The 15,415-nt window shown below is 42.0% G+C and overlaps 2 protein-coding genes across 5 annotated transcripts in view; one reads left to right on the top strand and one right to left on the bottom strand.

Moving 5' to 3' along the window:
- HDHD2 (haloacid dehalogenase like hydrolase domain containing 2) overlaps positions 1-6,559 on the top strand; it is a 40,874-nt gene extending 34,315 nt beyond the window's left edge. For all 3 annotated transcript variants that reach the window (XM_081263655.1, XM_081263656.1, XM_081263657.1), the window contains 2 exons: positions 386-449; positions 5,184-6,559. In XM_081263655.1, coding sequence (XP_081119781.1) covers positions 386-449; positions 5,184-5,287 — 168 coding nt within the window. In that variant the 3' untranslated portion in view covers positions 5,288-6,559. The remainder of the gene's footprint in view (positions 1-385; positions 450-5,183) is intronic.
- A 4,075-nt stretch (positions 6,560-10,634) lies between these two features.
- Positions 10,635-15,415, bottom strand: part of KATNAL2 (katanin catalytic subunit A1 like 2) — a gene marked incomplete at both ends in the record, with an annotated part of 153,944 nt that continues 149,163 nt past the window's right edge. For both annotated transcript variants that reach the window (XM_081263653.1, XM_081263654.1), the window contains 3 exons: positions 10,635-10,774; positions 11,451-11,553; positions 12,374-12,536. In XM_081263653.1, the coding sequence (XP_081119779.1) occupies positions 10,635-10,774; positions 11,451-11,553; positions 12,374-12,536 (406 nt within the window). The remainder of the gene's footprint in view (positions 10,775-11,450; positions 11,554-12,373; positions 12,537-15,415) is intronic.

The following is a 15,415-nucleotide window of genomic DNA, read 5'->3' as shown; positions in this document are numbered from 1 at the left end:
TCAAGTTCATTCACTGTTTACAGCTGAGTTATTCACTGTACAAGCTGTCAAATGCATAGAATGCTTTTTTCCCGGTGATCTGTTTTAAGAAGAGATAGGTATACTTGTGGCAAGGCATAGACTCTTCACTGTTGTCCGTGTTCAGTTACTGGAATTCCTTACGCTAGTGTTTGCTTTCCACCTCAGCAGCGCTTTCTTCTCCAAATATGGTTCTCCTCCTCAGAGTATTTCGTGTGGAGTCACCCCTTTTCACCTTCTCCTCTTTCATTTTGAAAATAAAAAGCAGGGGATTCCAAGTGGCGATCCCATCCTAATTAATTGTTGGCAGAGTGTATTGGCAAGCAACAAAAGACTCTGGACTAAGTGCCTTTTTCTGCTTTTCCAGGATTGCAGGGATGATGTTGGCGGGGCTCAAAATGCTGGCATGCTGGGCATTTTAGTAAAAACTGGTAGGTATCTTCTGTATACCTTTCCAAATGCCTTTCCAAAAACAGGGTGGTAGAGTTCACAGTTGCCCAAAGAATAGCCTTTGTCGAAATGGTAGAACTCTGGGCTCTAATTTTCTTTCTACATGAAGAAAAATGAAATGGGCTTAGGATTAAAGGGAAAAAGGCCATAGGGGTGGGGGAAACATGCTGCAAAAAGGTGGGAAGATCAGGGCTCGCTTGAGGCCTGGTAGTACCTGCCCTGTTCACCATGTCGGAATGGAGCAAGGACCATGAATTGTGGTGCTCTGAGAAAACATTTGTTTTATGCCAGCTATCTGATGATAAAGTTGATTTCTTTAAGATCTGGTCATCTGTGTGCTCTGATCCTCTATCTTCACGCTTGCATTTTAAAAAATATATACCAGCTGGGTGGGCATGACACACACCTGTAGTCTCAACAACTAAGGAGGCTGAGGCAGGAAGATTGTAAGTTCAAGGCCTGCCTCAGCAACTTAGACTGTCTCAAAAAGAAAAAAATTAAGAATACAATAACAGAAAAAAAGTGGCCTGCTCCCGATTTTAATCCTCAGTACAGGCTAGAGTTGAATAGAGTTGGGGGAAGGTGGTGTGAAAATATATACATACCAGCACACACATAAAAAACTTCTTTATTTTCATTTACTGTTTTTGGTGACCAAAAGCTTAGCAAGTATTTCCTACACTAAAATTAGGTTTACTTTATATGATCTCTCAAATTTTAAGAAAAAAGAAAGACCTTCTTGGAGACGATTCACCTAATATGACATATTTTTTAATATTTTTTTTAGTTGTAGTTGGACACAATACCTTTATTTTATTTATTTATTTTTATGTGGTACTGAGGATCGAACCCAGGGCCTCGCACAATCTAGGTGAGCACTCTACCGCTGAGCCACAACCCCAGCCCCCAATACGATATTTTGACTGATTCAGTGTCCTGTATTCTGGTCTCATTTCTGTGCTGATTTGCTGTGTGAAACTCTGGTCATGGCTCTTTTCCCTTTGGGCCCTTAAATCTCCTAGTTGAGGATCCCTTAGGTAGTCTACTTGTAGTCTCTTCAAGGTAAAGAAGAAGCAGTCATGGGAGTTGTGAGAGGGTCAAATATTTTTGCATGGGGAAACTTAATGGGTTTTTCAAAAGATAATGAAAGGTTCCCACCCCACCCTCAAATGGCACCTGCTGAATTCAAAACTAATAGCACATAATAATGGGAAATCTTGTCCAAGAATTGCCATCAGGTTTTTGTAAATCAAATAACAGATAAACAGTTGTGTACACATCTCTGGGAGCTCATTTGCATAGTTTCATGTGATGGTAGTGAAACTATTTAACAGACTGTTCAGAAAAGGTAAAATTGAAACATAAAAGTCATAGGAGTTTTACCATGGGGAAATCTTTTAGAGAAAGTGACTATGACCTGAGTTTAAGAAAATTGTGATTGCAGAAAAGTTACTTTAAAATTAAAATGGGAAAATCTAGATGGAGCTAGAGTTGAATAAGAGGTACAGAGGGAAACCCCACATCTGCTAGAGCCTGAGCTCTGGAGTGGGCCATCCTGGGCCCACCGATAGTAACACCAGTCACTGCAGGATTAACACAATGTCTTTTCACATTTCTCCATCAAAATGATTGTCACCTACCCAGGAATGTTATGGCCCTGTGATGTAAGTAGCAAGAGGAAGCATTAACCAAGTCAGGAAACACAGACCACATCATCCTCTCTGCGTCTTTGTTCTCACTGTTCTGCCTTCAGTTTTATCCCATTAAGGGATCCTCAGATAACTATTTTTGCTTGTGGGTATTATTCCCATAAACATTTCCTTTCTTGAGCTCACATAGTTAAGGATTTATACCAGCTATCAAAACTGGACCTGTGCAGTATCATGAGTGGCCTGTGTGAAAAGCATCCAGTTAGTCTTAGGCTAACAGCATAATGGTCAAATCTAAAATGTGTAACTAATAAAGCAGCTAAGTCCATCTCATAGAAATAGACCCTCTTGTACTATTGGGTTTTTGATCACAAAAATCCAGAGTAAGCCCACTGTTCTAAAACTGTGAGCTCCATTGATAAAATTTAGCCCCGTACTATGGACAAGCACTGGGCTTCACAGTGTTTAAAACTACTAAAATATTTTAATTCATATTCAGTAAGAAGTACTATTTGTGGATAGTCTTGAGCAATTTTTTTCCAATGGGTAGCATATGGTAGATACATAATATACATTTTTTTAGTTATTTTTTTAATAAAGATTTAAAATCTTAATAAGGGTTTTGACTTGTCCTAACCAGAATTCATCTCTGTTTAACTTATAAAGTAGTCATATAGAAAGAAATGAGCTTTCCCTTTGTCTTATAGCATCAGCATGGCTTCCTAAGTCCCCCCTGTTCATTTATTCACTCACGGAGGCACAGGCTGCTGCAGTGAAGTCAGGCCAGGGATGCTGCTTCATTCCTCTTGCTGACATTGAGCACCTGCTGTGTACAGGCTCCGTGTGAGGTGCCAGAACTGGAACATATGCTTGGGCCACTGGTATCATCTGTACTTTGTAGAGACCCCACTGGCAAAGCCAGACAAGCAGAAACATTCTAGAAGCCCTTAACTCTGTAGTTAAGAAACTTACTTGCCCCTTACACCATAGATCTTGGAAGTAGGTAACACAGCAAGTTATTTATTAACATACCTATGAGACCAAGCAGAAACCTTGAAGAGAAGCTTATACTTAAAGGACTTAAGCTTGAGGTGGGGGTGGGGAAACGGAAACTGCCAGTAGAATTTTCCATATGGATCATGCTATGGAGAAGTGACTTGAGGGTGCTGGGGTACATTTGATGCTGATTTCTTTTTTTTTTTTTTTAAGAGGGAGAGAGAGAAGGAGAGAATTTTTTAATATTTATTTTTCAGTTTTTGGTGGACACAACATCTTTATTTTATTTTATGTGGTGCTGAGGATCGAACCCAGTGCCCCATGCATGCCAGGCGAGCGCGTTACCGCTTGAGCCACATCCCCAGCCCTGATGCTGATTTCTTCTCTGTAACAAATCAGTCAGTAGGATAGGATAGTACATATCTTCTCCAGCACAGTGCAAAGACGTGGAAGTGGGGTTGAGGTTTCAGGCTTTGTGTTTGCTAGGTAAAGCCCTCTGTTTAGTCAACTGTTTATCACTGTGACCAAAATATCTGACAAGAATTTAGAAGAGGAAAAATTTACTTTGGGCTCACAGTTACAGAGACTCAGTCCATGGTTGTCCAGCTCCATTGCTGTGGGCCTGAGGCGAGGCAAAACATCATGATGGAAGGACGTGGCAGAGGAAAGCTGCTCAGCTCTTGGCAGCCAGGAAAGAGAAAGAGAGTGCACACTCACAGAGCCAAGGACACCCCCAACCCCCATCGTGACCTGCTTCTTCCAGCCAGGCCCAGCCGGCCTACAGATAGCACCCCGTGGTCCACCATTCGCTGCTCCACTGATGGGGTTACAGCTGTCGTGATCAAACCCCTTCACCTCTGAACATTCCTGCGTGGCCTAACATGAGCTTTGGGGAACACCTCATATCCAAACCATATCACCTCCTAAAGAGGGAGTTGTAGAAAAGGTGGGCCTGTTGTTGGGGCAGCTGGATTTAGGCAGAAAAAATTGAATAAAGCAGACAAATAAATAGCAGAGATAACAGAAAATGGAATGAGAGAGCAAAAATATAAGTGCAGATAAGTAGCCTCCTTCCTGTGGTCCACCTGCAACCCCCCCCCCCACTTCTCTTTTCCCTGCCCACCTCTTCCCATTACTCCCTCCTTCCTTTTATTCATTGCATTTATTCTTTTAAAAAAATATTTAGGGAAGGCGTGCTGGTGTTGATGTTTGTGCTGGGAATCCACTGGGGCACCTGACAGTCTCTGCTCTGAGGAAGCTTACAGTCCTTTAGATGCGATGCAGACATTAAACAAGTAAATGCATTGTTGCACGCTGCCATAAATGTGGAGGCAAAGAACAATGTTCTAGGAGAGAGAGAATAACAGGGAAGAGCTTTTCTGAAGGGCACTGGGGCCTGAGAAGTGTATTTAAATAGGGACCATGCACCATCTGATTCACATGTGTGAAAGCTCTCCATAACCACTGTAGTGGAATGGTTCCTCTGAGTTGGGGTGTCGAGTTGTGTGCCAGGCCCAGGAACAGCAGGCTACCTGGAATTCCAGAGTCAAGAGAGTCTGGCAGTGTTCCTGCACCTAATGCCTACCTGCTACCCTGCCTGGCACTGCCCTGGGAGCACCCATTACTTTCCTTTCTCCACCCCCAGGCTTCCAGGGTAGATTGACAGCAGCACGTTCCAGTCACCCTCAGAGCCTAGAAGGTCTCTGCCCTCCCAGATATGAACTTCTATTTAAAATCATTGATTTAATCATCCTTTCTATCTTAAGGGGTGGGGTGGGGAAGGAAAGTAATTTAATTAGCGGTGATTTGAAGGGAATCTTAACCACCATGTGACCTGTGATTGTCCCTTGTGAACAACCAGAGGACCTGTGACAATACTGAATGTGACATTTCTTTGAACTGCCTCCTTGCATCCTGAAACCTCAATAAAAGGTGCTTTAGGGGATGTGGATCCCCTAATTTACTAAGTAAACGTAAGGGTGGACCTGTGCTGGCCAGGTGCTCAGGGGGCATGATTAATTTAGCATTCTAGCAGTAGGCTCTGTTCACTGGCTTTTCCTTTCATTTCAGGGAAATACCGAGCAGCAGATGAAGAAAAAATTAGTCCACCTCCCTACCTAACTTGTGAGAGTTTCCCTCATGCCGTGGACCACATTCTGCAGCATCTCCTGTGAACCCTCCTGTGAATGTGAAGCAACTTGACACACAGCTTTCATTGTCTGGAATGGATCCCTTACCAACTTGGTGCAGCATCAGTAGCCACGAACCATTCAGAGCTGATTATGCTTTAACCCTCTTTTATTGTGCATTAATTAGAAAGAAAGGTATTGAATTGCATCCAGCTACTAAGCCTTGCTAATCTCTTTTGTTTTATTTTGTAAAAGAAGATGAGACCCGAAGAAAAGAAAAGCTGAGATTGTATGCCATTCCCTCTAAAATATTCATCAGGTTCGCAGGGCTGGGAGAGAGAAGCTCCAGTGGGGAATGGTGTTCTCTGCTGTCTCCTGCTGGAAATCGGGAGGGGGATTCAGACTGTGAATAAAGTTGAATGGTGGTTTGTAAATTATAAAGTGATGCGTTGAAAGGTGCATTAGCCTCATGTTTTGAAATTGAGTTCAACTGTGAGACCTAGCCAAAGAGCCAAGTGGAGTACAAGACAGAGGCAGCAAAATGAATTGTCCTTCAGACTGTTGAGTGAATTTACTTTAACAGATGTTGAAAACTAGATTTTCTGTTGAATTCCCAGCATGGGTGACTTCCTTTCTCTTCATTAGCCAGAGATGACTAATTTAAATTTAGAACCTGATTTTAATTTAAAATAATATTTCCATTAATAACCTATTCATTGCAGATACCTATTATACTGTGTAACAGTTGTTTTGGAAATTTTATGTAAAATTAAAACTATCAGTATTTTACAGATGTTTTAATTAGACATTGTTATTAACAGGAACAGTGCAGAAACTAAAATCAAGCCTTTAATGTCTTATAGACCATGCATTTTTGAAGTTAGTGTCCACCAGAGTCCTATTAACTGTACATTTGCAAGATTTCATTATTTTTGCCTCTGACACTATGGGAAAAATCTTTTAGAAGCTATTGGGACAGATTCAAGCTTTTATGTACTTGGTTACTACAGCTGTAAAATGAAATCTCGTCTTGTAGCATGGATTATTCTTCTCATGTTAAACCCACCCAAATGAAGGGGACTAAGTAGGTAATGATTTTCCTAGTGCATTTGCATACTGTGATAATCCTGGGCCTTTGCAATTGTTTTACAGGGCTCTTGGGCATTGAATTATTAGAATGTAATTTTACATCATTGTAGTGTTCACCTTATTGAAGTGCACGCTGATGTTAATGAGCTTCGGGTTTTGATGCTTGTTTAGAGATCAGCTTGGTCTTGGATGGGAGGGAGCAAAGCTAAATAAATGATAGTTGGGCAAGCACTTTTCTTGTTTTTGCAAAAGCCCCAACTTATTATGTCTAGAAGCAAAAGACAGACATGGAATGACCAAGCCCCCAGGTCAGCAGGCTTCATGGAGTGGCTGTGAGCAGAGCTTCTGGAGTCCCACCAGCGTACATCAAGCCCTCTGACCTTGAGCAAGTCACCTTACCTCGCAGGCCTCCTGTCTTTATTTGTAAAATGGGGATAATGGCAGTGCCTACCACACAGGGTTGCTGTCGAATATTAAATACTTGAAACACATTTAAGTATTTAGACTGGAATGGGGCAGATTAAGTGCTGTGTGTCTGCAGTGGTGCTGAACGGGTGAAGAGACTGTCCGCCAGTAAGGGGCTGTCTCTGAGGGAGTCTTCCTGAGGATTAAAGGAGATATGATGCTGCATTTGGGCAGTCTCAGGGCAAAGCTGCAGCAGGAGAAGCCCAGCACATGCAGGTAGAAAGCACTGCCTGGTGGACAGGCCACAGTCAGCTTTGACTTTGACTTGTGCGCTGGAGTTAGGGATTCCTTGCCTAGGAGTTTATCAAATGTCTGCCAGTTGCCGTGTGCTAACTGGTGTGCTATCCCTGATTTTTATGGGAAGTAAGCATATAAGAAGGGTTTTGCCTTGATCCTTTCTAATCAGGAGCTAAGGAGAATGCATAAGTCAGGAACACCAGGAAGACAACTCCTGTGTCTCTGATGTCTTCCCTGCCTGCAGACTGGAGCAAGGTGCAGCCTCCTTCATCCCCAGGTGGCACTTCTTATATTGCCCTTGTGTCTTCACACTTCTCTTCTCCCCACCAGACAGGACTGAGTCATTTTCTATACTTGCTGCAACACAGGCGATCAGTTATTGAACCAATAAAACTAAATACTACAGGAATGTAATGCTGGAAGGCATAGCTTTTGGGGGGGGGGCATGGAATGTTTCAATGTAGAGTTACTGCCTTAAAGATGCATATCAGGGAGGCTGCATTCGACATTTGGAAATAATGGAGTTGATATCTGGAGACAGCTTAGAGCTAACGCAAGACCTCATGATGGATCAGGAAGTTAAACAGTCGCAGGCATAGGTGAGACCTGAGCAGACATACCCGGCCCAGAGAATCGGCTTCTGCCCTTTCCTCCATGTTTGAGATATTTATTTAACAAACATGGCTTGCTAAGTGACCTGTCCACAGAGAGGTCCATGGAGACAAATAAAAGTCTCATCTTAGATCAAAATAGCTACAAATACTCCAAGTGTTAGTCTTAGCTGGTTATAGGCCACCTTGAGCCTCACAGAGGAAGTACAAGTAATTCAAGCATCTGTAGAGTTTCCTTCTCCACCCATCCCACAATTAGAGGATCTTCTTGTGGTATTGACCACAAGGACAGTGTCTGTATAATTTTTACTGTAATCCTATCCTGTGCCAGGAAAGGGACCGAGTGGCTGACACCTTGGTTCTAGAAAAGTGATGAGAATACCCACTGTCAGGAGATGGCGCAGGGCATGCGCTGTGAGTTGGTGTGCAGAGGACCGGGAGGCTCCACCGCTTTCCTCGCACCTCTCCGTTGCTGAGGCTGGCTTTGAACCCAAGATCTTCCTGCGTCAGCCTCCCAAGCCACTGGAATTACAAAGCATGCACCACCGTATCCAGCTAGTTAAGAATTTTTAAAATACATTAATCTGTTTCACCAAAGGCTCTGTCTTGAGTGGTAGACACCCTTTTCATACTAGCAGTTGTTTACACAGGGCCTTGTTTGCATTATCACGCTTAGTTGGTCTAAGTCACAAAGGCCTTTTCAGCATAAATGCACAAGGCCTTTACTGACTTTATTACACCAGCCACCAAGGCCTACTAGCTGAAAACATGTTACTCTCTTTAAGGAGCAGTAATGAGGCACCCGAGCACCAGAAATCATTTATCATAACAAACTGCTTATCTCTCGGTTTGAGTACCTTACATTTTCCAATGCTCACCTTCATGTCATACGCATCTAAACTGTTTGTTTCACTGGCTGATGTAGCTGAGAGAATCTCATTTATATTAAATGCTTGCTGGGTAAAGCATAAGGAAGACAGTGGAATGCTGCTCTGACTTCTGCAATGTCAACCTTCTAGGTGGGGAATTGAAGCATATAAAAATACATCTGACAATATACAAAGGGCTCTAACAAGTTCAAAATGGTGTGTAAGTCCTCTAAATGAGAAGTTCTGTGCAGCAAGGTATGTGCTATGGAACAAAAGTCACAAATTCTGTGAAGCAAACGCTGCTCAGATAGCTTTGACCTATGCCATTTAAAAAAAAAAAGTTCGTTCATTCAATAGCAGCCCAGAAAGTACCACAGTCAAGGCTTATATTTGAGGAGGGTAAATGGGCAACAAAACACATGCACAAATACACGACTACCTACTATAATGAGAGATTCATATGATAACAACTAAAACCAATAAAAGAGAGGGGTGGGATAATCTGGTAATTCCAGATAATCCCAGGTGCATCGGATAAGGCTTCTGATGGGAATGAAGTGTGGGAGTGAATGTGAGTTGTACAGGCAGGTGGTCATCCTTAGTTGTTGACATTTGAGAATCAGGAGATTCAAGTGCAAATCAATTACTGGGTTTTCTAGGAAGATTAGAAGATCTGGCAATGTTGGACCAAATTCCCACATTCATCTGAGGTTGAATCATTCATTGCTGTGCCCTTCACAGTCTCCTTCATCCCCAGTTCTCCAGACCCCCGTCTGTCTTGAAGAACCACACTCAGCTTATTTTACTCATTGGGTATCAAGTTCATTGTTTCTGTGGGTGTTTGAGTCATGACCTCTTGCTTTAGAAGAAAATAGCACACATGGATAAAGTCATTTTTCGCCAATAGCCAACTTCCTATATAAATTTAGATATGTGTGTGTGTGTGTGTGTGTGTGTGTGTGTGTGTGTGTGTATTTGTTTGTTGAGATAGAATGTTGCTAGGTTGCTGAGCCTGGCCCTGAACTCAAAATCTCCCTGCCTCCGCCTCACAAGTAGCTGAGACACTTTCAATCCACTTTCCAAAAAATAACTAGATAGACTTTATAGTACATGACACATAAATATGTATTAGTTGGTCTTTCTCAAAACTCCAGTAAAATACCAGAAAATAAATAAAGAAGTTATAAACCCACAAGATCAACCAACAACAGAATGTCAGAGAAGACGTCTGTGAATAAAGAGATGATAATTTGGATAATGGAAGGTAGACGGGTATTGATCATTAAAATCAGCACAAAGAAAATACAACTAAAATGTATCCAGTGGAACAAACTCAAAGACTCGTCTTCGAGGCAACAGATAGCAAGGAAGAGAGGTTGAAAGCAGGTTGAAAGGTGAGGAATTGGCTAAAAGCTGATAAATGTATTTGTTGGAGTTCCAGAAACCTTTCCCTGCTTAGCAGCCAGATGACCACCCACCCCTGGGCAAGGCAGGAGTGTGGAGGTTTTCCATTATACTCTAGAAACATGGAACCATGCAAGTTAAAGCCTTGGGGACAATGGGCATGATTATAGGCGAGGATGGAACACAGGGCTGAAAATGGGGATTAGGTGCAAATCTACTTACCAAGGTGCAGTTCCCCTAAGACTAGCAGGGACCAAGGGAGTAGTGAGGGAATTGAAAGTTGACCTGATTGGCCATTTAGAAAAGAATACTGATGAGTATCTGGCAGATTTAGGAATGTGTTGCAAGAAAAAAATAAAAACGAATACTTAGAAAATCTTTCTCTTCAAAATGAAGATCCCAGTTCAAAAACGAGCAATGCTACAAGATATTGTTCATCAAAATTTTATGGAGTCTAATTGTGAGAAAAGTCTCCATTGCCTGACCTAATAGCACATATACATGTAATTGAAATCTTCAATACTTTGCTGACATCTATGATGAAAAATTAATGAACATGTCTCATATTTCCAAAACAATAACAGTTGTCCAAATTAATCCAGTGTTCGAGAATAATCTCCTTTTCTGTTCTAATCATGATGTTCTTTTCCCACTTGTATTAATAACCTAGAGGACCGCTGCAATTACCTCTGTGGCCAAGTCAGGATAAGTGTGGTTTCAAACAGACTCAAACTCTCTTTGCCAAGCCAAGTATCTCGGAGTGAGGTTCTTTGCTGAAGGTTTGGTATGAGCCAGCACATCCAGAAAGTCGGCAGTGGTCACTGTTTCCAACTGGATCCCAGGAAAATGGGTACTCTCTAGATGAAGACAATAGCAACAGCACAACCATCGACGTCATGGCACTGAGGCTCTTGAAAGGCTAGTAGACCTTCTTTCAAGACCATGCATACTGCAGCATTCTTTTTAAATTTTTTTTTATATTTATTATTTTTTAGTTTTAGGTGGACACAACATCTTTATTTTATTTTTATGTGGTGCTGAGGATCAAACCCAGCGCCCTGCACGTGCCAGGTGAGCGCGCTACCACTTGAGCCACATCCCCAGCCCACTGCAGCATTCTTAATGGTTAATGCAGTACAGCAAGACTAAAGAGGACAGTGGAAGAAAGTCTCTACTGTGCAATTACCTTAGCTCCTAAAGTCCAGACCATCCCCCCCAAACAGTGACTTAAATGTATTGCTATCAAAGTATTATTTAATATTTATACAGTGCCTCGAGTGGCTCCATTCCAACATCAGTGTGTGCCAGAGAAGTAATAGCCCAAAGCCTAAGAAGTTTATCATCAGTGGGCAAAGCAGACCCCACACTAGGCACCCAAGGAGATGTTGAGTGCAGGGGGATGATTTCACCAGAGCCTGCTACAAGTGGAGAAGGCCACCAAAAATAGGCACCTGGCTCCATCTGCTGGTGAGAGTTGGAATTTTAAACAGACATTTCTCTGACAGATCACCTTCACTGGTTTCCCAGTCATACCTGAATGGTGATTTTCAAGTATACTGAAGATCTTCCTCACAGGCCTCATGGCTGCTTCCCTGCAGACCAGCTTAATGTCTGAGCCAGAGTAACCCTCAGTCTCCTGAAACAATGGCAAAGCCAGCCATTTGTCAGTAGGCAAAATGCGGGTGGCAGTTATGGTTTGACAGGCAGGACCCACCATCCCTGGTTTAGATTCTGTGTTGGCCTCAAACACTGTACACAGAGTCCTGGGTGATAATGCTCGAGCAAAAGATGCTTCTACGATGTCTGGATAACCTCAACAGCTGGGCAACAGCTTCCTAACTCCATCCAAATACACTGTAAGAGCTGGCAGAGGACTGGGCCACCAAGCTAGTCTAACGGGGCCCTTGGGCCCAAATCCAAGGATAGTCAAATTTGGTAGGCATTTTTGCTCTTGTAAATTTTACAATTCCTGCCTTTGAGGAACCTCAGAGAACATAATATTCAAATATCCACCCAAAGCAGGTAACATGGTTACAAAACTCTGAGAATGGTTAACAATGCGGGGAAAACAACCTGTACCCAGAAATTGTCTGTTTGGAAAGACTCATTTAATCATCACCTCTGTGGCTTGTCTGCTAACCATTTTACAGACAAAGACATTGAAGTTCCAGAGTAAGTGACTTCCCTGAGGTCACAGCTAATAAGTAGCAGGGCCTGGATTTGACCATAGATTACCTCTGTCCAAATGTCATGCTATTTCCACCAGCTTGAATTGCTTCTGTTTTGAATGTTCCCAGGTAACAAGGAGCTGATTTTTTCCATGAAGAAGAGGCCCACTGCATTGTGGGGCAGTTTGGATCTTTTCTAAGTGTCTCAAGAAAGCAGCTCCTTATGTGACCCTGTCTTAAGACTGTCATATACGTGTTGGACCCTCGACCAACACAAGGGCTGCCCACCTGGCTCAGCTTGCTGTACTCCAGCTCTGTGCGCAGCTCCAGGGCTCTGCTCTTGCTCACGGGGGGCAGCCAGTGATGGATCATGGCCTGCCTGGCCTCTCGGCTGGGGAGATCAACCAAAATCCTCTTCTCCAGACGACGTAACATGGCACAGTCCAGCTCCCTGAAATTGCCACAGAAACAGAGGAAGTAGGCAGGGCGGCAAATACACTTCTTAAGCAACAACTATAATTTCTACTTTTTGCTGTTATTATTTATTGATTTTTAAATTTTTTCCCTTTTTTGGTACTGGGGATTGAGCCTGGGGTGCTTAATCATCGAGCCACACCCCTGGCCTTTTTTATTTTTTATTTGAGTCAGGGTCTTGCTAAGTTGTTTAGGGTTTCACTAAGTTGCTCAGGGTATCACTAAGTTACTGAGGCTGGCTTTGAACTTACCGTCCTCCTGCCTCAGCCTCCCAAGCCACTGGGATTATAGGCATGCTTCACTGGGCCCTGCTGTGACAACCGTATTTTCTCAGAACAATTTAGCACTGCAGGAAGCAATTTTGCATTTTAACTGTCACTTTACATCTGTGCCTGAGTGGATAGGACAATTACATCGTGTTTGGAGAAAGAATGGTGAAAGGAAGAAAAAAAGAGAAGGAAAAAAAAGAGAAAGGAGATAAATAAAGGAAGTAGTAAGAAAGAAAGAAGAGGGAAATGGGGAAAGGAGTGAAGGAGGAACAAAGGAAGAAATTTTAAAACTGTCCATGTAAAGGAGGTAATTTTAGGTGACAGTGTAGGTAACAACTAAATTGCAGTTGGAACAAGAATTATTAAACCTGATCTTGCCAGTGAGCACATTATTTCTGACAATAATTTGGGCACTCTGGGAAGTACAGTAACTCTTCCCCAAGCCTCACCCATTCTGGAGTGAACAGCCATCTCACCTCAGTGCTCTGGTGAACTCAGCACCAATATACTCCTTCCTGGGTGCCCAATGCCGACATGGCCCTTTGAGATTATCTGGGACCAGGTTTATGTAATTTTGCATTTGCAAACCATTTCCCTAACTTCTTAATATGAGATTTACAAGAAAATAAAAAAGTAAAGTAAAACAAGGAATATCTATATACCTACCATCTTGATTCAACAACAGTTAACATTTTGGCATATCTGCTTCATATTTTATCTGTGTATTCTTGCTAAATTATTTCAAAGTAAATTACATCAAGAAATACCATCCCAAAATTATTTCGGATGCATTTCTCAGAAAAAGGACATTTCCTCACATAGGTACATAGTTGTGACATCTGGCAAAATTGACCCTGATTCCATAATGTGTCTATCACTCAGTCCATATTCAAATTTCTTCAGTCATTCCAGAAATATCTTTTATAGTTTCTCCAACCTAAATCCAAAGAACACGTACTGCTTATGGTTATGTCTTTTAAATCTCTTTAACTCTAAACCAGTCTCTTTGCCCTGGTCTCTTTTTAAAAAGATCAGGCTGATTGTAGTAGGTCTCACATTCTGGTTTTGTCTGGTATTTTACTCATGGTGTCCTGTTAATGGTTCCTCTGAAACTGTCCTCTAAGAGGGAAGTCAGATATAAAAGCTTAGTTAGATTCAGGGTAAACATTTTTGGCAAGCATATTTTTTAGTGATGCGTTTATTCACGAGTGCGTGTCACTCTGTTAGTGACGGAGGTTTTAGTAACCGACGTCATCTGGTGACGGTGAGGCTCTCCCTGATGAAGGAGACATCTTCTCCTGGCAAGACTTAAGGATTCTACATACGAGACTTTGGGTCCATGTGAATACCCATTTCCCATCCTCTTTTAACCAGTCGTTTGAGCACCCGTTAATGAGCTGTATTTGAAGCAATTATCTCATGAGAGGTTACAAGTAGTAATTTAATTTTTTATCATCCAAATATATTATTTGGAATCATTATGGAATTGTATGGCACTATTATGTAAATTAAAACTTCTTGTTAAATGGAACTATCTGGACACTGTGGATTAGCATTTCTATTATTAATAATTAATTCTGAGGTTGAGTCTGTGAACTCCCCTGGCCCATCCCTGGTTGTGAGGATTGAACCCAGGGGGTGCTCTATCACTGAACTTTTTATTTTTTATTTTGAGACAGGTTTTATTAAGTTTCCAAGGCTGTCCTCTAACTTGAGATCCTCCTACTTCAGCCTACAGAGTTGCTGGGATTACAGTCCTGTGCCACCACACCCGGCTCCTATGAACTCTTTATATATTAAAATGTCAAGCTCCTAAAAGGGCAGGTTTTCTGATTTACACACTAGGGAATGCCTGTGTGTTGATCCTTTGATAAGGAGTAACAATGGAAACATCATCACCAGATATTTGTCATTCACAAAAACACTGAGCATGTCCATTCCCATCTATTTTTCTTACTCTCATTCTGAATCTATGTCATGATATTTTCCTTTAAACTGGAAGAGTGAAACATACTTTCAGGGAGCATATCTGAACCCTAAATCACAGTGAGCAGATTCCTTAGAGATTGTGTCTGTTCTTCACCTGTTAGCCCTCTCACCCTGACTTGAGAATCTACAGCCCAGCAGTAACATGACCTATGTCTTCTTTTTTGCATTTGTTTTTTTTTTTTTTTTTATAAGCTTTACCCTGTTGGAACTCATCCCACATCAGGATCCAGGCATCTCTTCCCCTCACCATTTTCCCTCTCCCAAGGCCAACATTTATGCTCAAGAAGAAGAAAAAACTATCCTTCACAGCAGAACATTCATGACCTTGTGCTCTAATTCACAACGTGTATGTCTTTGCTTCAAATGGCTCCTCCTTGTTCACACACAGACACCAAGAGAGATGCTATTACTTTGGATCGGTCAGTACCCCTACCACACTGGCTTTTCAATATACTGAACATCACCCCTGCACATAATCAAAATAGATCCATTGTCCTTCAACTGAAGGTTGTTCCAACAGAAGGCCATCTGTGACATAAAGGTTGGAATGGAAACACTTCATTGTTGATGAATTTTAAGATTGCACTTAAACTTGAGG

The sequence above is a fragment of the Spermophilus citellus genome, assembly GCF_964194105.1.
Source record: "Spermophilus citellus genome assembly, chromosome: 12".
Taxonomy (NCBI): domain Eukaryota; kingdom Metazoa; phylum Chordata; class Mammalia; order Rodentia; family Sciuridae; genus Spermophilus; species Spermophilus citellus.
The sequence above is the reverse complement of the archived record's forward strand: the minus strand, read 5'-3'. Positions and strand labels throughout refer to the sequence as shown.